The 21728-nt window shown below is 68.5% G+C and overlaps 1 protein-coding gene across 2 annotated transcripts; it reads left to right on the top strand.

The window, feature by feature from the left end:
* Positions 1-13219: 13219 nt before the first annotated feature.
* On the top strand, positions 13220-16446 carry ARC (activity regulated cytoskeleton associated protein). Of its 2 annotated transcripts, none has more exons than XM_051831027.3 (3): positions 13220-15138; positions 15332-15452; positions 15613-16446. In XM_051831027.3, exon 1 carries the CDS (start codon positions 13355-13357, stop codon positions 14543-14545), a length of 1191 nt encoding a protein of 396 aa, XP_051686987.1. In that variant the 5' UTR covers positions 13220-13354; the 3' UTR covers positions 14546-15138; positions 15332-15452; positions 15613-16446. The 2 variants fall into 2 exon arrangements, with proteins under 2 accessions (XP_051686987.1, XP_051686988.1); XM_051831028.3 differs by having other exon boundaries at positions 15329-15452.
* The last annotated feature ends 5282 nt before the right edge of the window (positions 16447-21728 follow it).

Here is a 21728-nt window from a genome sequence, read left to right as displayed (position 1 = left end):
TGAATTTCGCTCTTAACCTAGAAAAGCCGGGAGCTGTCCTCCTACCTCTCTGACTCAGCACCGTCCCTGGCCACACTCCCTCTCTATCCCCTCCACCGCTCCAGACCGAGTGAGGCTCCGGTCTCTGGGTGACAGTCGACATCCTGGGGGTGGGTGGTGACTGGAGCTGACTCACTGCAGAGCCGGGGGCAGTGCAAGTGCTGCAGCTCAGGCCCCCACATTCACGCCCCCAGTCTGTCCAGGAGGCTCTTGGGAGAGCCCCTCCCAGTCACCACAAGGGGCCAGGAGGGTGGTGGAGGTCCTGGGACGGGGGTACCCGGTCAGTGCCACTGGAGCTGGCCCTGTGGACATAGTGCTCAGGGGAACGACTGTGGCCGGGTCCTCGTCCTCGCGGAGCAGGGGCCCTGCCGCCCCCCCCCCCCCAGCTGCAGCCGGGGCCGCCCCCTCGCTGCCCAGTGTCAGCTGCGACTGCGCTGTCCAAGGTGCTGAACGCTGGCTCCCAGCCCGGGTGCAGCTTGCAGCTCTGAGAGCTGCGCCTGGGCCAAGCTGGGAGCTGCTGTGTCCTGCGCGGGCAGGTCTGGGCGTTGCCCAGGCGACGGAGAGGCAGGGCCCCGTCCCCCTCCCAGAGGTGCCGTCCTGGCCTGGCCCTGTGGCAGCTCTGTCACCTCAGAGGCACGCCCACCCCTCCTTCCAAGAACCTCGGTTCTCGCCTCTTCTCTGGACGGCTCTCAGGGCCTGGTCCTGCCCCTGGGTGCCCTGCTGCCCTGGGTGCTGGGAAGGGTGCAGGGGAGGGGTGCTGCGCAGCCACCTTGTGGGACCTGCCGGAGCCAGAACGTGGGGTGCTGGGCTGTCCTCAGCTCCCCCCGGTCCCTTCTCTGCCCCTCGGCTCCCTCCTGGGGTGCACGGGACCTTCCTGGGGTGGAGGAGGGCGTGGCTTTTCTGTGGCACCCAGGAGGCCCCTGGGAGCGGTGGCTGGACCTTGTGTCAGCTTCCCAGGGCTTCTGCTCCCTGCCCCACCCCTGCCTGCCTACTGGTCAGCAGGAGACTCCCAGGTGCTGAGGTTCAGAGAGGGGCAAGGCACAGCCCCAGCCGCCAGCAGAGGGCACAGCAGAAGGGCACAGCTGTGGCCCCAGCCCAGGCCGTGGCCTCATCCCGGGACCTGCCTCACACGGTGTACTTGCTTTGGGGGGCCGATCCCAGCTCCCGGGAGCCCTCCTGCGTCTGAGCTGCGAGGGCTAGGGATGGGCTGGGCTCAGCAGGCCAGGGCATCTTCCCTCCTGGCCCCTGACCCAGCCAGGAGGGGCTGAGGGGAGAACCCACCTGTGTGTGGCCATGGCGGGGGTGGGGCCTGGGAGGGGGCTAGAGTGGGAGGTGGCACTGGGCTTCAGGGTGATGGCAGCAGTGCGCTGCCCTCTGTGGATGCTCTCATGGTGGTCTTCAGATGTCCGCGGGGTCCTGGGTGCTTCCCGCTTGAGAGGAGGGGGTCTCGTCCCCTCCCACTGGGTGTGAGCTGGATGCCTACTAGGCAGAAGACAGAGCCCCGGGGACAGGTCGCAAAGAAACTAGACTCTGGGGTTGACTGCCTGCCCCTTTTCTCTTACTTTTCCCTCCCTCCCTCCCTCCCTCTTCTCTCCCCCTCCCTCTCCCTTCCCCCTCCCACTTTCTCTCCCCCTGTCTGTCTCCTGACCCGCACAAGATCAGGGGCCCCCTCGGTCCACCGTAGGAGGACACAGCCCTCAGAGGGACCCTGAGCTGCGCCTGAGCCCCAGACCCAGTGGTTGGTGTGAGTCCAGGGCTCAGGTCCTTGGCGGTGGTCACTGAGCTGCATCCGGGCGCCCTGTGGGCTCTGTGCTGCCAAGGCTTACTATCCCTCTCTAGGATCACCCTCCTGGGTAAGGGGCACTGACACCAGCAAGCACATGGCCAGCCTCTGTCCACAGGGGACCAGAAGCCAGACCCAGCAGAGGCAAACCTGGCTGTTGCTTGTTCGGCCCAGTCCTGCTCCTGCTCGGAGCCCCCTGCCGGCCGGTGAGCTACCGAAGCAAAGGCCTCCTATCTGCCTGGCCTCCAGGGAGCCTGACCTGGGACGGAGCCTATTCCCTGCCTCACTGATGGAGTGGTCCCTTCTGGGGTCTGCCCCAAAGTCCTGGGAGACAGTTCTTCACAGGGGTGAAACACAGGTGAGATGCACGGGTGGGAAAATCGTTCTGGGGCTGGTGCCAGGGGTGGCCATGGGGGTGCTGTGGTGACTGTGCGGAGGGCGGTGACTGTGACAGCGACAGTGGTGACAACAGAGATGCGAGTGGTGGCAATGAGGATGAGGAGGATGATGAAGGCGGACATGAAAGGTGACCAGGGTAGCAATGGTGGCGGCGGTGGTGGTGGTAATCAGGGTGGCAGACGTGGAGGCGATGCTAACGGTAGTGATGGTGGTGGTGGTGACATTGTAGTGATGGTGATGATGATGTTCGAAGTGATGGTGGCGAGGATGGTGACATTGCTGCTGGGGATGCTGGTGATGGTGATGATGGTCGTGGCTGTGGTGCTGATGGTGATGGTGCTGATGGTCATGGTTGTGGTGGTGGAGATGGTGATGGTGATGTTGGCAGTGGAGATGGTGATGGTAGCAGTTATGGTAGTGGTTATGGTGGTAGAGGTGGTGTTGATGTTGGTGATGATGGTGGTGGAGATGGTGGTGGTAGTGGTAACGGTGGTGGTGATGTTGGTGATGGTGGTGGTGATGGTGGTGGTGGTGGTGGTAACAGTGGTGGTGATGTTGGTGACGATGGTGGTAGAGATGGTGGTGATGGTGGTAACGTGGTGGTGATGTTGGTGATGATGGTGGTGGTGGTAATGGTGGTGGTGATGTTGGTGATGGTGATGGTAGCAGTGGTGGTGATGTTGGTGACGATGGTGGTAGAGATGGTGGTGATGGTGGTAACGTGGTGGTGATGTTGGTGATGATGGTGGTGGTGGTAATGGTGGTGGTGATGTTGGTGATGGTGATGGTAGCAGTTGTGGTGGTGGTGATGGTGGTGGTGGTAGTGGTAACAGTGGTGGTGATGTTGGTGATGATGGTGGTGGAGATGGTGGTGATGGTGGTAACGTGGTGGTGGTGGAGATGGTAGTGGTGGTGGTAACAGTGGTGGTGATGTTGGTGATGATGGTGGTGGTGGCAACGGTGGTGGTGATGTTGGTGATGATGGTGATGGAGATGGTGGTGGTGGTGGTAATGGTGGTGGTGATGTTGGTGATGGTGATGGTGATGGTAGCCGTTGTGGTGGTGATGTTGGTGATGATGGTGGTGGAGATGGTGGTGGTGGTGGTAACGGTGGTGGTGATGTTGGTGATGGTGATGGTAGCAGTTGTGGTGTTGCTGCTGATGGTGGTGGTGGTGGTAACGGTGGTGATGTTGGCGATGGTGATGATGGTAGTGGTTATGGTGATGGTAGTGGTTATGGTGCTGGTGTCAATGGTGATAGGATTGATGAGGAAGTGAGTGTCATGTCAGAACTGGTGGTGGTGGCATTTGGCATTTGGCATTTGGGTAGAGGCAGTGTTGGCGTTGGCCAGGAGGTGTCCACAGTGGTGATGGCGAGTGCAGGTGCCGAGGCCCTGAGCAGACTGAGGTGACTCCTCCCACAAGTGGCTTGACTGCTTCTCCATCAGTTCAGGCCCCCCTTCCTCCAGCCCCGGCCCTTTGCCTCCAGCTGCTTGCGGGCTGTCTTCCTCGAGCCTGCGCGCAGCTCAGGCCTCTGTCTGTCCAGAAAGAGACGAAGTCGGGGGGCCGGGGGACCCCAGGCTGCCTCTGCTTTCCTACCTCTTCGGCCTGCGGCAGGCTGTGGCTGTCTCCTGAGGCCAGGTGTGGTGGAGGCTTCAGCCCCACTCGTCCGCTCCCCCCAACTCATCCGTCCCCCCCACTCGTCCTCTCCACCCCCCACCCCGTCCCCGGCAGGCAGCACCATGGCTTAGTGCCCCTGCAGTCCCTTGAGGAAAACTGAGCCCAAAGGGAGGAAGTGACAGGGCTGAGCCCCAGCCGGGTCCTCTCCTCCGGCTGGGAAGTCGCACTCCTGGGTCCTGGGCCCAGTAGTGGGGCAGGGGAGGCACAGGGGCCTCTGCAGGAGGCGGGGCAGGAGGGGGCGGGGGGGGGACGGGGTGTCCTGGAGTTGCCGGGCTCACCAGCTGTCACTCTGACACACGGGCTCTGAGCCCGCCCCCTCCCCTTAGTGAATAAGGCTGGGCCCGGTGTCCCCATGAACGTGTCACTGGCTGACTAATTCCCTCCCATTGGAAACGAGGACGACTCAGCAGCGTGGGGCTCATGGAGCTGTGCTGCCGCCCACCCTGCCACTGCCCACCGGGAGGTGGGGGTGACCCGGGGCTGAGCCAGCCAGCCTTGGGGGGGGGGCGGCTGCAGAAATAGACTGTCGGGTGTGGCAACACCCACTCCCCTGGAGCAGGCCTGGGACCACCCATCCTGTTCCCGGTGTATCCCCCAGGGGTCTATGGCGGGCGTGAGCAGGGCTCCAACTCTGCCTGTGCCCGGCTGTGCGGACAGCGGGCTAACAGCACAAGTGTTCAGGGTGCAAAAACACATGAATACAGCATAGGTTTGACATTATTTATAATAAGGGAAGTGTTTCCTGGAGTCAGGGGTGCCCGGCACAAGGCACCTGAACCAGCCCCCAGTGGACACAGCTCCCTAGAAGTGGCTCTCCCTGCCCCCGCACTGCCGTGGCTCTGCCTGGCCAGGCACTGTACTGAGGTTGGGGGAGGCTTGGGCAGCCACACCGGGCCCAGGACCAGCAGAGAGCCCCCCTCCAGAGGTCAGCACCATGGCCACAGCTGAGGCGGGGAACGCTCAGCCAGCAGGGCCTGAGCCCAGCACTGCCCAGCCCAATCCATTGGGGTGGTGGCTGGGGTGGGGACGGGGACAGTGGGGTGGTGGCTGGGCTGGGGGTGACAGTGGGGTGGTGGCTGGGGTGGGGACAGGGACAGTGGGGTGGTGGCTGGGGTGGGGACAGGGACAGTGGGGTGGTGGCTGGGCTGGGGTGGGGGTGACAGTGGGGCGGTGGCTGGGCTGGGGGTGGGGACAGTGGGGTGGTGGCTGGGCTGGGGGTGGGGACAATGGGGTGGTGACTGGGCTGGGGGTAGGGACAGTGGGGTTGGGGCTGGGCTGCGGGTGGGGACAGTGGGGTGGTGACTGGGCTGGGGGTGGGGACAGTGGGGTTGGGGCTGGGGTGGGGGTGACAGTGGGGTCGGGGCTGGGCTGGGAGTGGTGATGGCTGTGTCGTGGTCAGAGGAGGTGACAGTGGCTGTGGCGACCTGCACATGGGATACTCAGGGTTCAGCTCAGGGCCTGAGCCCCTCCTGGGAGAGCTGCAGGTCCCAGTGAGCAGCCCGCAGCTGGCCTCAGACCCCCCTGGCCAGGCCTGGAGCCCGTGGCCTGCGGGGGAGGACCCTTGGGGCCAGGTGTCCCCCTCGCTTGGGCTCAGCCCCCTCAGGCAGAATGGGAGGGTCACGCTCCTGCCCAAGCCTGGACCCCTTCACCTGCTCCTCCTCCCGTGCGGCGCCCATGTCTGGGCCCAGACTCAGTTCTGGGTGCCCCTGGGGTGGAGCGGGGGCAGAGCCAGGCGGCAGTGGGCCCAGCCTGGCACCGTGGTCTCAGGCCCTGGGACAGCAGCTCAGGGGCAGCCTGGGGAGAGCCAAGAAGTGCAGGGGGGATCTGGACACACAGAGAGAGGCAGCGGGCAGAGAGAGAGACCTGGAGAAAGAGGGGCGAGAGTGAGGCAGGGCACTTGGGCAGCAAGTACTGGCTGGGTCTTGTCTCCAGGCGGGACTAGGAGGGAAGTGGAGGGAGAGCGGAGGGCAGGGCAGGGTGGGGCTGGAGTGCGGGGAGCCCACCCAGGGGGCCTGAGGGCGCCGGAGTCTCCCACAGGAGGGCACCTGCCCACAGGCCGGCACAGGGAGGGCCAGGGCGGGTGTACTTCCCGGCCACCGGCGAGCAGCCCCTCCCCCACGCTGCGCTGCCCTCCCCTCCCCCTTCGGGCCCTGAGCCCCAGTCCTGTGTGGTTCAGGAGTGCGGAGCTGGAGGGAGGTGGTGGAAAGCTGTGTACCCCTGCTCTGTGACCGAGGCAATCCCTGGGCAAGAGAAAACCAGGGGACCCCGCGTGCCCTGCCCTGCCCTGTCCCCCATCGGGCTCAGCACCCCCATGGAGGGCGGCTAAGGACAGAGATGGATGCTCCGCCAACCCCGCTCAGGGCTGCACAGGGAGCAGGGAGAGGGGACGCGGCCAGGACTAGGAGCCTCAGCCACACTGGGCGAGCCCCAGTGGCACTGAAGAAGTGGGCGCTCAGGGGTCCTGGGCAGCCGGCATGGAGCCCTTTAGCACAGACGGCACAACACGGTTTCCTGGACCAGAGGTGGAGGGGCCAGCATGGAAACCCGACCCTCAAGCTCTGTGTGCCCCCGTCCTCCTCTGTGAGGCTGCCCGGAGCTCCAGGAGGCCCTCCGCTCCCACCCGCTTCCCCAGAACCCTGGACCCCCTGGACGCTGCCCCCGCTGCAGACATGGCCGGTCCGGGCCACTGGAGGCCCAGGCCCCGGGCAAGCAGCAGGAACGGCTCAGCGCAGGCAGGACCGTGGGCACCGGGCCCGGGGCCCTGTGTGGTGGCGGGGGGCACTGCCCCGGCCGGGACTCCAGGAACAGGTGCGCCCAACGCGAGTAGGAGGAGCCAGGTCAGGAGCGTGGGAGGGGCCGGGCCTAGGCCAGGCACAGGTGGGTCCCGCAGGGGACGGCCCCGGCCCGCCACCCCCATCCCGGCCGCCCCAGCTGGCTCAACCCGGCGAGGTTGAGCGGGTAGCGGCTGCCGGGCTGAGGAGGGGGAGCGGGCTGGGGGCGTGCGGGCCGCGGGACAAGCTCCAACGCTTCTACTGCCCCGACCCCGCGGCTCCCCCTCCTGTGAGTCGCAGGGCAGGCCCCCAGGGCCCTACAGCGCCGGCGGCCGCAGGGCAGCGGGAGCCTCTGGCCTCCGTTTCCGGCGGGGCTGGGGAGGGGTCCCCGGGCGGGCGGCCCCGCGCCCGGCTGCGCTGCGCTGCGCTGGGTGGGCGGCTGGCGCAGGCCCGCGTGCGTGGGGAAGCTCCTGCCGCGTCAGGCCCCGCTATTCTCAGCCTCTCTCCTTTTATGGGGCCGGAAGTGACGCGGCAGAGGCTGGCGCCCGGCGCGGTGGAAATGCAGCCGCAGGAGGGCAGGAGGCTGCCTGCGTGGGGGCGGGGCGCCGGCCTGGGCCGTCGGGGGCACCGGCGGCCCCCAGCCTCCTTAAGGGAGGGTTCGGCCGCCCTCGCGGATCAGTGGGGCTCGGGGGAGGGGGCAGCCACCCGCCTCCCAGCCCCCGCTGAGAACACCCCAGCTTAGCGCTGGCCACCTGCGCCCCGACCCCAGCTGCCCTCTTACCCCCACCGGCCCTTCGCAGGTCCCCCTCTGGGGCGCGGCCCCAGAGCAGCGCCCCACCCACCGCCTACCGTCCTCCCGCAGTCCTGGTGGTCCCGGACCACCCCCGCCTGCCCGGTCCCTGCTCACCTGCCACACTTGGGGCTGTGCACCTGCACACCCCCACACCGCCCCGAGGCTTCGGTGGGGTGGGGCACACAGAAGCCCCAGGAAGCCTTCCTGGGGGCAGGGACGCTGGGCCGGCAGCAGTCACAGTTGCAGTGGCTCCTCCCCGGCCCCCCGCCAAGAGCCAGGAGCAGCCCGGTTAGTGCTCAGCGAGGGATGCCTCCCAGGGCTGCTCCCTGGCCAGTGCTCTGTGGACACAGGCACCAGGCTGGAGGCACCGCTGTGCTGAGGGTACGTGTCCTGGGCTCCGGCCTGTTCCCGGCATCCCTGCCCTCACCCCTGCCTTATGCCCGGGGTGCTCCAAGAGCTGAGCCCCCAGAGCTCAGATGAGCCCCTCCTCCCTTGTCCCAGCATGGGCGGTGCCTGGCTCATCGCTCTGGGGCTCTGGGTGGGGGGCTCTGGGCGGGGACCCCTGCCGGCGCCCATGGGCCCAGAGAGCAGTGGCCCAGCTGATAGCACAGGCGAGGGCCACCAGGGCTGTCTCCTGGGCTCCTCCCTGCTCCCCGCCCTCCCAGGCCTGGCTCAGGACCCCTTGTTGATAATGACTGACCGGGGCTGAGCAGTCTGGGTGGGAGGAAGCCGAGGCCAGGGAAGGGGTGGGGCCTCAGGGGTGGTCATGTGGGATAGGAGGGTGTCCAGGGGCCAAGGGCTGGAGCCCCACCCCTACCACACATGCACGCGCACACACGTGTGTGCACGCACAGGCACATGCACTGGCTCTGGCCTTTCTGGCTGAGTGACCCCTCTCGCCTCCGTCTCCTCTCCTGTGCAATGGCTACAGGTGGGGGAGCTCAGGAACCCCCGTCCCTGGGGCCGGGCTCTCGCACCCCCTGGACCTCTGTCCCCTCCCGGGCTCCCATGAGCCTCCTGTCCCTGCACAGTGGTGCTGGGATCATTGGAAAAATACAGAACTTTCCTTGGAGGCTGGACCAGAGGCACTGAGGCAGGAGGCAGGAAGGAGGAGGGAGAGGGGAGGAGGGGTAGAGGGGAGGAGAGGGGGATGAGGAGAGAGAGAAGGGAGGAGGAGGGAGGAGGGAAAGGGGAGGAGGGGGGAGAAGGGAGGGGAAGGAGAAAGGGGGTGAGGAAGGGGGAGGAGAGAGGATGGAGAGGGGAGGAGGGAGCAGGGAGGAGGGAGGGGGAGGAGAGGAGGGAGAAGGGAGGGGAGGAGGGAGCAGGAGGAGGGAGGAGGGAGAAGGGGATGGGGAGGAAGGAGGGGGAAGGGGAAGGGGAGGGGGGTCGGAGGTCAGGGGGAGTGGGGAGGAGGGAGGAGGGAGGGGACGGGGGAGGGGGCCTGTGCCATGTGGGGGCCCAGGAAGGAGCTGCCTGTTCCGGGGACGGGGAGGCAGCAGCACAGAGCCTGCCAGACGGGGGAACAGGAAGGAAGGAAGGGCCCGGGAGAAAATGTTCCTGCAGCTCCCAAGAGGCCTGGGGAGGAGTGGGGGGGCTGAGTCCCTCCCCCAGCCCTGCGCCCACTGGCCTAGGTCCCCTGCACCTGCGCCTTGGGCCCACCCCACGCCCCAGTGTGTCTCCTGTGTCTCCTGGCCCTGGCGTCACCCCGGGAGCTGGGCCCGGCACTCAGGGGGTCTCCTGGGACCCCCAGTCCTGCCGTGGCTGTGGCTCACCAGGCAGGGATCAGCCGGGGTCACTGGTGGCTCAGGGACCCTGTGGGGGGGGGGCTGGGCGGGCAGGGCTCCCCTCCCCCACTCCTTGTGAAGAGCAGGGAGAGGGGTCCACACGAGTGGCCGGTTGGTCCTGCTCTCCTCTCGCTGTCCAGTCTCCACGCCCCAGCACCAGCACCCACCCACAGTGCGCCCTCGGGGACCCTCACCCCCGGCTGTTGGGCCCTCAAGGGAGGGGTGCAGGTGTGGGCAGTGTGGGGTGGCGGGGCCAGGTCACCCACACAGCACGGGGACCCCCAGCGCAGTACCAGGAGGGTTTTCTGGGTGGTGGCCTTGGGGGCAGAGGAGGTGGACAGGGCGAGGCAGCTAGCCCCCCTGCAAGGCGTCCCGGCCGTGGGACTGACCATCAGGCTGGCAGGGGCAGGGTGCAGCGATGGGCTCATGGGTCCCCAGGAGTTCTCTGACATCGCTCAGCCTTGGGGGACGCCCAGACCCTGGCACTACCCTCCCACTTCACAGATGGAAAGTCGAGGCTCGGGTGGTGGCGGCCAATGGCGCTGCGCTGGAAAGGGTGGGGAGAGCCCCCCGTCTCTTGGTCAGACCCTGTGCCAGGCTTGGGCACCATGGCTGCGAGCACACAGGTGCGATGCCTTCCCCCGGACAGGCACCCTCAGGTGGACCTCAGCCTGGGTGCCCGGTACGGCTTTGAGGCCCTGGGACCCCTGCGTGCACACTGCGTAACGGGCACGGGCTGGAGGCCGTCCACGGGATGTTATCCACCCGACACTGTCAACCGGGACACGGCCCATCCTCTCTGGGCTGTGCAGAGCGATGGAACGAGGCCTCATGGGTGGGGGGTGGTCGAGTGTGGAGGACCAGGGAGTGGACAGGAAGTCGCACACTTCAGCTGGAGCAGGGACGGGGGCTGCGTCCCCCCACACCGACCCCCAGAGGCCTCAGACACACCTGCTCCCTGCTGTCCCTGCAAGGCAGGGCCCATGGCCAGCGCTGCAAGAGTCCCGGAGCAGGACAAGTGTGTGGACAGGTGCGTGTGTGTGCACACGTGTGGGTGTGTAACACGTGTGTGCGTGCCAGCCTGGGCCCTGCCCTCAGCGGCCATGTGGTGCCAAGTCCAGGCAGCAGGGTCAGCTGGGAGAGGGCGCCGGCTGGAGGGAGAGGCCCTGCCCACAGAGTCCGGCCCAGCCAGGCGCCCCGGGAGGGGCCATTCAGGAGCCTGGGGGTGTGAGGAGTAGGGAGGGCGGCTCAAGGGACAAGGTAGCGCCTGCCTCACTAAGAACCCACACACGGGGGCTCAGGAGCCAGCACTCGGGGGTCCCCAGAGGCAGGTGCGGAGGGCGTGGTCACAGGGCCGTCCCAAGGTGGGAGGGGGGCTCTGTCTCCAGGGCTGGGCTGGGGTTAGAGAGCTGTGGCTGGGGTGGGGCTATAGGAGGGAAATCTCATCTCTGGGAGCCAGGAGCCCTGCGGCTGAAGCAGCCAGAACTGGGGAGAACTGGGGGACCTGGGGGGGCTTCCCGTGGGTCACCTCCGCTGCTCGCCCCCTCCCCCCGCAGAGCCTGATCCCACTCAGGCAACTGTCAGCCCAGCTTGGTTCTGGGGGGGGTGTCCTGGGGCCTCCCCCGCTCCTTGCACAGGCCAAAGCCCCCGTCTCTGCCCCCTCCCCGCCAGTCCCCCCCTCCCCGTCACCCCGGCCCCCTCCACTGCATCCCGGGGCTGTCGGTGTCCTGCTCTGGGTGAGGCTGGGTGCCGGGATGGGCGCTCAGCTCTGCTGTCCCTGTTGGCAGAGGATGGGCAGTAGGGGCTGGGGGTGGGGGGCTGGCCCCTGTTATTAGCGTCCCCCTCCTTGTCCGGGCGGTGGGGAGCCAGCCTGGCCTCTTTTCCGGGGGTGGAGGAAGCGAGCCGAGGGCTCCAGTGCGGGGGTTGTTGCGGGCTCCTGGGGCGATAATTGGGCAGCGATTAAGTGTTCCCAGAGCAGCGGCTGCCGCCTGTCACCTGTCACCACGGGGCCTGCATTTGCGGCTCTGCAGACCTCGCCAGGGCGGGGGCTGCGTAGAGGACCGGGAGGGCAGGGACGTGGGGCAGGGCCATCTGCTCCCCACCCAGCCCCGCTGCCTCTGCCCAGGCCTGTCCCCGGGCTCTGCCTCCTGGCCACGGGGTCTGGATTGGGCCACCCATGTCCTGCCCTTTAGCAGAAGGTGGGAGAGAGGGTGGTGAGTGGGCCGCGGCACCCTGGACTCCTCACCAAGTGCTCCCTGGGAGCCGCCTCCTCCAGCTGGCCTCCCAGATGCCCTGTGCCCACCTCATGCCGACAGCCCCCGGCTACAGTCTTCAGGCATGGCTCACTGCCTGCCTCTCCCCGCCCCCACTCCAGAAAGCCCTGAGGCCTTGGGCGGTGGGGGTGTCAGTGGTGGGGGGTAGGGTGGTGGTGGGAACCCAGAGGCTACTGCAGACCCAGGCCCTGGCCAAGCTGATAGGGGACCTCAGTGCCACACAGGCTTGTGGGCTGGGGGGTGGTGGCCTGGCCACTGCCGGCTCACTCTGGACCCGCAGGCGTGGTCAGTGCCCAGCTGGCTCCAGCCTGCCCGGAGACGCTCCGTGGGAAGGCCCGGGAGGTTCTCGCAGCTTCTCCGCCCCCCCTCCCTTCTCCGTGGTGCCGTCCGCCCACTGGCCTTTAATTAGAAATACCAGGGGAGTTTTTTTCGAGAAAGACTTTCCCCTGAGGGGCGGAAGCCCCGGGAGGGGAGGAGGAGACAGACAGGCTTGGGGGGCTCCCCGGGAAAGCAGAGGGGGAGGGGCGGGGATGAGGGATTCCGCTGGGCCTGGATACCTGCCTGTCCCGGGAGTCCCGACCAGAGGGAGCGGGGCTGGGGGGTGTGGGTGTGGGGCGGGTATGAGTGGGGGGGTGCGAGTGGGGGGTAGGAGTGCTCATATAGGTACAAGTGGGGGGTAGGAGTGCTCATATAGGTACGAGTGGGGGGTAGGAGTGCTCATATAGGTACAAGTGGGGGGTTTGAGTGCTCATATAGGTACGAGTGGGGGGTGCGAGTGGGGGGTTTGAGTTCATATAGGTACGAGTGGGGGGTGTGAGTGGGGGATATGAGTACTCATATGGGTACGAGTGGGGGGTGTGAGTGAGGGGTACAAGTGGGGGGTGTGAGTGTGCATGGGGGCTGTGTGTGGCTCTGTGTGCCGGGCAGGTGGCTGTCACTGTTCCCATGTGTCCCTGTGCCTCTGCTGTGGGCAGGGGGTGATGTGACCTGAGCCAGGTACTATGACCAAGGCGAGACCCGTGCCCACCCATCCAGCCGGCGACTGCGACGGTGGCAGCGGCAGGGCCTCCCCTGGGAGGGAGTCGCAGCTTCCGGAACCCCACTCCTTATATGGCCTCCTGCTTTGCCTGCCTCGGGCTGCACGCGCTGCAGCTCCCGCCTCCTCCTCCCCCCTCCTCCCCGCGCAGCTGCCAACCCTTCTGGATGTCTGCAGGTTCTGGCCCGACGCCCACGGGCCCGAGGGCCCGGTGACCGCCCCCCCACACCAGCTTCCCCCGCCCAGCTGCCCTGGAGGCGCTAGGACGCAGGTGTGGGGCCTGGGGCAGCCCCCAGGCAGGTGTCACCTAGGCCCTTGGGCAAGGCGGGCAGTGTGGGCGCGGCACAGCCTGAGCCCCTCAGCCCGGGTCGAGGGACTCTGTCCTGCCAAACCCGACTGGACAGGGGACGGTAGCGTCCAGGGCCCGCACGCTGGAAGGCGCGGGGAGCGCGGAGTCCTCCCGGGGAGCCGCGAGAGGGTGTGGGCGGGCGGGGAGGGGGATTCGTCAGCCGCGAGTGCAGGGGGCGGGTCCTCTCTCGGCGCGGCGGGGAGGCGGGGCGGCGGGGCGCGGGCGGGGCGCGGGCGGGGGCCGGGCTGCGCCAATGGGAGCCGGGCCCGGCGAGGGGGCCGCCCCCGGCCGTGTGCGCGCGGCATAAAAGGCGGGCGCCGCGGCTGCAGCGGGCAGAGCTGTGCGCAGCCTTCTCCCAGCCGCGGAGAGCTCCCTGCGCTCGCCGCCCAGGCCCCCGCGCCCCCAGAGCCGCTGCCTAGAGGAGTCCGAACCGCCACCTGCGCGCAGATGGAGCTGGACCGCATGACGAGCGGCGGCCTGCACGCCTATCCCGGGCCGCGGGGCGCACCGGCCGCCAAGCCCAATGTGATCCTGCAGATCGGTAAGTGCCGCGCGGAGATGCTGGAGCACGTGCGGAGGACCCACCGGCACCTGCTCACCGAGGTGTCCAGGCAGGTGGAGCGCGAGCTCAAGGGGCTGCACCGCTCGGTGGGCAAGCTGGAGAGCAACCTGGAGGGCTACGCGCCCACCGGCGACTCGCAGCGCTGGAAGAAGTCCATCAAGGCCTGCCTGTGCCGCTGCCAGGAGACCATCGCCAACCTGGAGCGCTGGGTAAAGCGCGAGCTGCACGTGTGGCGGGAAGTCTTCTACCGGCTGGAGAGGTGGGCCGACCGCCTCGAGTCCTCGGGCGGCAAGTACCCGGTGGGCAGCGAGCCGGCCCGCCACACCGTGTCCGTGGGCGTGGGCGGCCCCGAGGGCTGCTGCCAGGAGGCCGACGGCTACGACTACACCGTCAGCCCCTACGCCATCACCCCGCCCCCCGCGGCCGGCGAGCTGCCGGGACAGGAGCCCGCCGAGGCCCAGCCGTACCAGCCGTGGGGGCCCGGCGAGGACGGGCAGCCGAGTCCGGGCGTGGACACGCAGATCTTCGAAGACCCGCGGGAGTTCCTGGCCCACCTGGAGGAGTACCTGCGGCAGGTGGGCGGCTCCGAGGAGTACTGGCTGTCGCAGATCCAGAACCACATGAACGGGCCGGCCAAGAAGTGGTGGGAGTTCAAGCAGGGCTCGGTGAAGAACTGGGTGGAGTTCAAGAAGGAGTTCCTGCAGTACAGCGAGGGCACCGTGTCCCGCGAGGCCATCCAGCGCGAGCTGGACCTGCCGCAGAAGCAGGGCGAGCCGCTGGATCAGTTCCTGTGGCGCAAGCGCGACCTGTACCAGACGCTCCACGCGGACGCCGACGAGGAGGAGGTCATCCAGTACGTGGTGGGCACGCTGCAGCCCAAGCTCAAGCGCTTCCTGCGGCACCCGCTGCCCAAGACGCTGGAGCAGCTCATCCAGAGGGGGCTGGAGGTGCAGGGCGGCCTGGAGCAGGCGGCCCAGCCGGCCAGCCCCCAGCCGGCCGCCGAGGAGGAGGCCGAGGCCCTCACGCCCGCCCTGACCAGCGAGTCTGTAGCCAGCGACCGGACCCAGCCCGAGTAGAGGGCAGCCGGAGCTCCCCCCAGCCTGCCCGCCGTGCCCGGCCCGGGCCTTTGCCAACCAGGACTTGAGCTGGGGCTGACTCCAGCTGGGCACCCCGTGGCCTGGGGCCCGACCTGCACACACAGACACACGCCTTCCAGATAAAGGAGCTCCTCTCGCCCGCCCAGTTCCTGCCCTTCAAGTCTTCGCCGGCCCTGCGCCCGCCTGGGCCGGCAGCGTCCACCCTCCACCCTCTCCGACCATCGCAGGGCATCATCCGGCCGCTCCCTCGCTCCGCTCCAGTGCCCGGGGTACTCACAAGACGCACCCACCACCCAGCTGGCCCCGGGCCAGGGGGCCCCAAGCTCTCGGCCTCCCTCCCGCCCCCCTGGAGCAGAAGCTAAGGCAGAATCAATACCGAGGGAACCTCCACTTCCGGGATTGCCGCCCTCCCGCGGCAGCCACCGTGGAACCAGCTGGCACCCTCCGTGCCTCCCAGGGCAGCTGGCCAGCCTCAGGCAGTGTGGCTCCCTCCCCCCGGGGGAGAGCTGAAGCCACACACAGGCAGCAGCAGCAGCAGACCTGACCCCCTGGTGTCTCCTGGACCCTCCCAGGTGAGCCCCTGCCCCAACCCCGGAGCTGGGAGACCCTGGGTCCATTTGGGCTTGGAGGTGTCCCCAGCAAGTTAGCTGCAGGGAGGGGGTGGGGGGCAGGAGCAGAGACCCCCGGGGTGGGGGGGCGGGAGTGGGCGGCAGCGCGGAGGGCGCGGAGCCAGCTCACCGGGACCCGTGCATCTCGCCCCAGCAGCAGTGAATCACGGCAGCCGGGAGCGGGATCAGCGCTCAGGCGATGACTCAGCTGCAGGCGGAGGGTCCCACAGGGGCTGAGACAGCAGCCGGTGCCCTTGGAGCCAGGAGCATAGCAACAGGTAAGGGAGCCCTCCCCTCCCACCTGGGCTGGCCCCCGCTGTCATCCCTGGGTCTCCGGTCCCGCCCCGGGAGAGCAGCCGCGCCCGTCCTTGCCCAGACCCTGTGGGTCCCGGCCGCTGACCCTGCCCTGCCCTGACCACCTGTTTCTTCCTCCTCCAGGTCTCCTGGCTCCCACAAAGTCTTTGCTGCTGAGCCTAGCGCCGCCGCCTCCCCTCGCCTCTCCCAAGCTACCTGTGTGGGCAGAGAAGTCCCAGGACAGCCGAGAGAGAAGGGGGCCGCAGAGAGGCGGCCACGGCAGAGAACAGCGTCCCCAGCGCCCAGCCGAGAGCCGCTGGAGGAAGGCGGCTGGCGCGAGGGCCAGGGCCTGCTGCTCAGCCCGCCCCGCCGGCCGCACGCTGCCTGCCCCAGAGCCCCCGCAGCTGGAGCCGCCCTGGGCCGTGCGGCCCTCCGCACAGAGCCCCCCGGCTCGCTGCAGGGCCTTCCACAAGCCCTAGGCTGCCCTCACCAGAAGCCCCGAGCCCAGCCCCGGAGACACCCAGGCCTCTGCTCCCCGGGCTGGGGCAGTCGTCCTGCCCTGCCCTGCCCTGCTGCCGCCCAGGCCCGGACTCCACTCCGTGGCCCCGCACCCGCGCCTGGTGCTGGCGGCCACTTGAGTCTGCAGGCCACGCAGGCGCCGGGGGCCAGCTCTGCGGACTGTCTGACCGGCCCTGCACCCTGCACCCCTGCCAACCGCCTGGGTTTTATTTTTGCACAGAAGCCATAACCCATGCTTAGGCAGGCACAGGCGGCAGGGAGCCCTCCGGGGCCTCAGAGGGTGTGGTCCAACCCCCACATGTCCACACACCCACACGCACACACGTCCACACACACACACACACACACACACGGACCAGGCCACCAATGTCCAGCCAGGCGTGCGCCCCAGCTACCTTGCCCCCCAGACAGACTCTTTTTTTGTAAGATTTTGTTAATAAAACGCTGAGACTTCTTGGAGAGTTTGTGTGGCTCTTTCTCTGTGGGGTGGGTTGGGTTGGGCTGCCGTGGGGGCCCTGCGGGCTCAGGGAGGGGTCGCTGGGGGCTGTGGGAGCCTCCGCCGCGGGCCTGGGTCCCAGCCTGGCTCAGCCCCGCTCCTGGCCGCCGGGCAGTGGGCAGTGCGCAGTGGACGGCCTGCCAAGCGTAAGGAGCCTGTGTTCATGCCAGGCCGGGGCCTCTCTGTCTGTGAGTCGCCCCCCGCCAGGGCTGTGGAGTTCTGGGGCCCCCGGCTGTCCTGGCTGCAGGGTTGTGAAATCTGTCTCAGCCTCAGGGGTGGCCGCCTGCCCCAGGCTGTCCATGTGTGGGCTCAGCCATGGGAAGAGGCAGGAGCCTCCCCTGGCTCCAGGCAGGCCCAGGGCCCCGCACCAGCTCATGCCCACGGGGAGCCAGGATCAGGTGTTGCGAGCCTGAGTCCAAGCCGCTGTCTGGCTGCCCGAGCCAGCTGGAAATCCTCATGGGAGCCGGGGCTCCTGGCGTGGACTGGAGCCGGCTGCAGGGCTGAGAGTTCTCTCCTGCAGGGGAGGAAATGAGCCGTGCCCCGACAGGTGCACCCAGAGTCTGCCTGAGCTCAGCCACACCCACACGTCCCTGCAGAGCAGCGCCTGGACAGGGGCCGGCATCGGCCATCTGCAGGCGCTGCTGGTCGCCCACCGAGGCTGGGGCCCGGGGCCTGCCGCTCAGAAGGCGTTGCTCTGGTCCAGGGCCCAGCCCGGGTGGAGCCGCACCTGCTGGGAGCCTGGCACAGGAAGGCGCCGCCCCCTCTTGCCGGGGCGGGCAGGCACCTGCAGTCAGGAAATGTCGTCACAGTGCGCGCAGCCAGCACAGCGCGAGCTCCAGCAGGAGGGGCCGCCTCCGCCCCGCTCCTCCCTTTGCCTCTTACGAGACGCTGGCTCCCACGGGGCCTCCCTTTGAATGAGCAGTGACTGGGGGGCTGGCAGGAGCGGCTCAGCGGCTCGTGCAGGAGAAAAGGCGGGAGAGGTGAGCAGAGCTGGGCGGGGGCGGCCCCCAGCCGCAGTGCCCGGGACGGCACGCTCCCACGTGGCTCCCTCGCCAGTCCTCACCGTCCGGCCAGGCACCATGCACCAGCCGGTCTCCTGTGCTCACTGCAAGGAGGGAAACTGAGGCACGGAAAGGGATCATGCTTACCCGGGCTGGGGGACGGCACTCGAAGCCCGAGGGGGCTCAGCTTGCAGACCCACAGGTGCAAAGCCCGGGGCCTCTCTGCAAAGTCAAATCTGCCGCTCGGGGCCTGCGTGAGAGCGAGCGGGCAGGCGTCGGGCTGGGAGGTGCCCCGGGTGCCACCACCACTGCCCCCAGGACTTGGCCGAGGCCGCCTCCACACCCCTTCATCCCTGGAGAGCTGGCACGACCCCCTGTGAGTAGGGGGCTTGGGAGGTGGATCAGGCACAGGCAAAGACGGGCGAGTGATGGCCAGACCACAGCCCAGACCTTGGCCGTCCACCGGCCCCCGCTTCCTCCGGGAAGGAGGCTGGAAGCTCCCTCCTGCACCCCCAGGCATCGCTTCTCTTGTGTGGAGGGGAAACGGGGCGTCCCGCGCAGGCCTGCCCAGCCTCAGGCTGACCTGGGCCGTCGGGCAGGTGCAAGCGGCTCTCCCTCCTCGGTCCCCAGCGCGGCCCTGGACAGCTCGGCTCCACCTACCAGGGCCAGCAGCCCTCCCTGCCACTCCACCCTCCCGCAGCGCCCGGCCTGGTCGGGCCTGACCTCTCCCTGTGCACCAGCCTCCTGGGGCTGCTGGGATGGCAGGGCTGTGGCCGGGGACAGCTGCCCTCCCGGCCTGCCCGTGCCGCCGGCTCCATGTGCTCCTGCCCTCACAGGCCCTGGCTCCACTGGCCGGAGCTCAGAGGCTCCTGCCACCCTGTGTCCCCACGCCCTGCTCCGGGCACACCAGCTCTGCCTCAGCCCTGAGTCCCTGCCCAGGTCCATGGCCCGACCCTGAGCTCAGCTCCAATGTGGGGGGAGGAGCCTTGTGCACAGCAGGTGCCTTGGCTGGCCCCGCCCAGCTCGCCCAGCCTGGCCTGAGACCACCTGCGGAAGCCGTCGCCATGGGGACAGGAAGTCCCCACGCCTGCTCCTCTGCGAGTCCCCCTGGGCACCAGGGGGCTGCCAGGCACCTGGTGCCACCCCTCGTGCAGGGAACACCTGCTGTCTGCCAGGCTCCTATTCATCCGTGAAAACCCTCTGTGGAGAGCCCCTTCCCCCACCTTGGGGCCACCTCTGTGGCTTAGGCACCCCTGGCCCTCCCCCAGGACAGGGGCCTCCTCGTGAGCCCCGGGTCCCCAACTCCCGGCCAGGCCACGGGGCGAGGGGGGCTGGCCCGGAGCTGCGGTCCTCTGGGGCTCTGGCTCCTGGGCCTCCGCTGCTGGCTTGTCTGGCGTCTTCCCCGCCGGGCTGTCAAGGAGGCTATTTTTAGCCTCTATCTCCCGTAATTATCTGTCTCTGTTTTGCCCTGCTACCTCATGCCGCCCAGCTGGGGAACGCCAGCCTGGGTCTCCGTGCTCGGCAGCGGGGGCTGGGGGCCCCTCCACTCACGTACCCACCCCGCCAGGAGACACCCATGCCGCTCAACAGAGGCCAGGAGGGCGCCCTAGGCTGGGGCTGGGGCTGGGGCTGGGGCTGGGTCCCAGTGGCAGAGCCCCCTAGTGCCCCCAGGTGGAGGGGAGGCTTGTCCACTCAGACCCCACAGTTCCCGCCGCTCTGTGCTCGGCTCCCCGTCCGTCCCGTCTGCAGCTCCTGGGCCTGGACTGGACCCGGGGTGGGGGTGGTGGGCTCAGGCAGGCTTCTCAGCCAGAGGTGGTCTCCTGAGGTCTCCCTGCGTTGGTGGCTGGCAGAACCCAGTCCCAGCCCCGGCGCCGCCCCTCGCTTGCTCCTCTGGTCCCTGCGGCGGTGGCTGGCAGAACCTGGCCCCCAGCCCCAGCACCGCCCCTCGCTCGCTCCTCTGGTCCCTGCGGCGGTGGCTGGCAGAACCTGGCCCCCAGCCCCAGCACCGCCCCTCGCTCGCTCCTCTGGTCCCTGCTGACTTCTCGGCTCCTCTTGTCTCGGCCTACAAGGCCCATCTCCAGGCGGCCTCTCTTCTCCGTCACCCCCCTACCCCGGGGGAGGGCAGCCTGGGCCCTCAGTCCGTGGGGCCCCTTGCAGGACCCTAACATGCTTCCCAGAGGCTTTTCTCAGTCACACCTCAGGCCACCCCTCTCTCCCCTGCAGCCCCAAGCCTCCAGTGCCTGCAGGCAGGGTGTGTGCTGCCTCCTCCAGGCAGCCCCCCGCCCCGGGATGCTTGCTCCCCTGCTGGTGAGGGGATCGGCAATCGGTCAGGCCGGGACAAAGCGTCCACCTCACAGCTGGGTGCTCAGCCCCTGACCTGCAGCCCTGCACCCCTCAGCGCCACCCGGCAAGGCCTCCTCACCCACGGGCCCCCAAAAGTCTACTTCCCAAGGTGGGGTTCCTCGTTAGCCCACCCTGTGATGAGGTGGTGCTCTGGGTTGTCCCAGAGAAGTCTGAGAAAGCGGAAGACGGGAACCCCGACGCGAGGCCACGGCCCAGGAGGACCCCGCACCCGCTGTGCGGCACTCCGAAGCTGCAGGAGCCCGCCCCCGGAGCCCCGGGCCGCGTCCTGCCCCCGGAGTGGCCTCAGCTTCCTCGCCAGTAAAATGGGGAAATGATAGCATCTCCCGGGCGGCCGTGGCCCGGCGCTGGCCAGGGCCCCCGTGGGGGGGGGGGCGGCGAGGCTGCCTCCAGAGCTCCCTCTCTCCCCAGCGGCTCCGATTTGGGGCTGTGGATCCGTCCGTGCCGGTTCCTCTCTGTGTTTCCATCCTTGCTCTTCCACCCTCCGGGCGTTGCTATGGGAACTGTGGTACCCACGGCATCCTTGATAGATGGGTTTCAGGCCCTTGCAGGGGCGCGTGTGCGTGTGTGTACGTGCGCTGGGTGGGGGGCTCCAGGAGGGCCTCTGGGGGGGGGCTTTGTGACTGGGGACTGCGGGGCCCAGCAGAGGCAAGGGTTTAGCAGCCCACCTGCGTGCGGTGCCTCTGGCAGCCCCTCCCTGCCGCACTCATGGCCACCCCCAGCCCGGTCCGGGCCCCACACCGTGGGCCCCAGCTCCCCGGGGTGCGCCATCGGCAGCATGGTGGTGTCCGCTCTGACCTTGGTGAGGGGCAGCAGGTCACACCCGGGTGGATCCCGGCCTCCTGTCCGTGTCCCACAAGCGCCTTTCACTGTGCTATGCCTCAGTTTCCCCAGCAGAGAAGTAGGGGCACTGCCAGGCTGGTTCTCAGCGTCCTTCCTCCCCCCTGGGCTGTCGGTGCCACTGCAGGCAGGCTGGGAGGGGGGCGGGGGCGGGGGATGGGACTGCGGGGACGCCGGCAGGAGCTGGCTCTGTGCCGCAGCCGCAGCCAGCAGCGCAGTGCCCGTCCGCCCACCCGGGAGCTCCGTGCCTGGAGTCCCGATGCGTGCGTGGGCGGGAAGGAGAGCCCCAGGGGCTGGCCCTGCCTGCTGCTGCCCTCCCCCCTCGCTGCTGGTCTCCCGCACCTGCCCTGCCCCCCTCCTAGCCCTCCTAGCAAAGAGTGGGAGGGTACTGAGAGGCAGAAAGGGTGGTGTGCAGAGCGGGGTTCTCTAAGTCGGGGGGAATCTCACTGCGTAGCAGGGCTGGTCCCCGTCACACAGGGCTCCAGGGCAGGACAGGGCCTCCCCACTCAGGCAGGGCTCAGAGCCACGCTGTGGGGTCCCAGGTTTCGGCCCAGCACGGGGTCTGCCTGTGTCTGTTCAGGGGCCGGTTCCTCCCGTGTGGGCACGTGTGAGCTCTCTCACCCCTTCCTCTTCCTTTTCCCAGCAATGCAGGGGCCTCCTGCCCTGGCGCCGCCTGGGCCTGGTCCAGGTGCCCCTGCCTGTGACAGCCACAGCGGGCACGCCCTGGCCCGGTCCAGGGTGGCCTCAGCAGGCCGTCTGGCAGAGCCGCTGCCTGGTGGCCTCCCTGAGCCCCTCACGCCCCAGGGAAGCTGCGGCCGCTGCCAGACGGAGCTGGCCTGCTGCGGGGGCTCTGTGAGGACCCCAAGAGCCGTCCCCCCAGGGCCGTGGCTGGGGGTACTGGCCAGAGGTGGGGAGCTGGCCCGCAGCCGGATCACACACCTGCCATCCTTTGGAAGGGGTGAGGTGGGGGGGGGCGTTAGTGGGCAGAGAGGGCGGGGGTCCTGTCCGGAAGAGCCAGCTCCTGCACCCGGGGGACAGTGCCC

Source organism: Oryctolagus cuniculus, chromosome 6 (assembly GCF_051225735.1).
Source record: "Oryctolagus cuniculus isolate XC-2025 breed Fujian yellow rabbit chromosome 6, ASM5122573v1, whole genome shotgun sequence".
NCBI classification, from domain to species: domain Eukaryota; kingdom Metazoa; phylum Chordata; class Mammalia; order Lagomorpha; family Leporidae; genus Oryctolagus; species Oryctolagus cuniculus.
The sequence above is the reverse complement of the archived record's forward strand: the minus strand, read 5'-3'. Positions and strand labels throughout refer to the sequence as shown.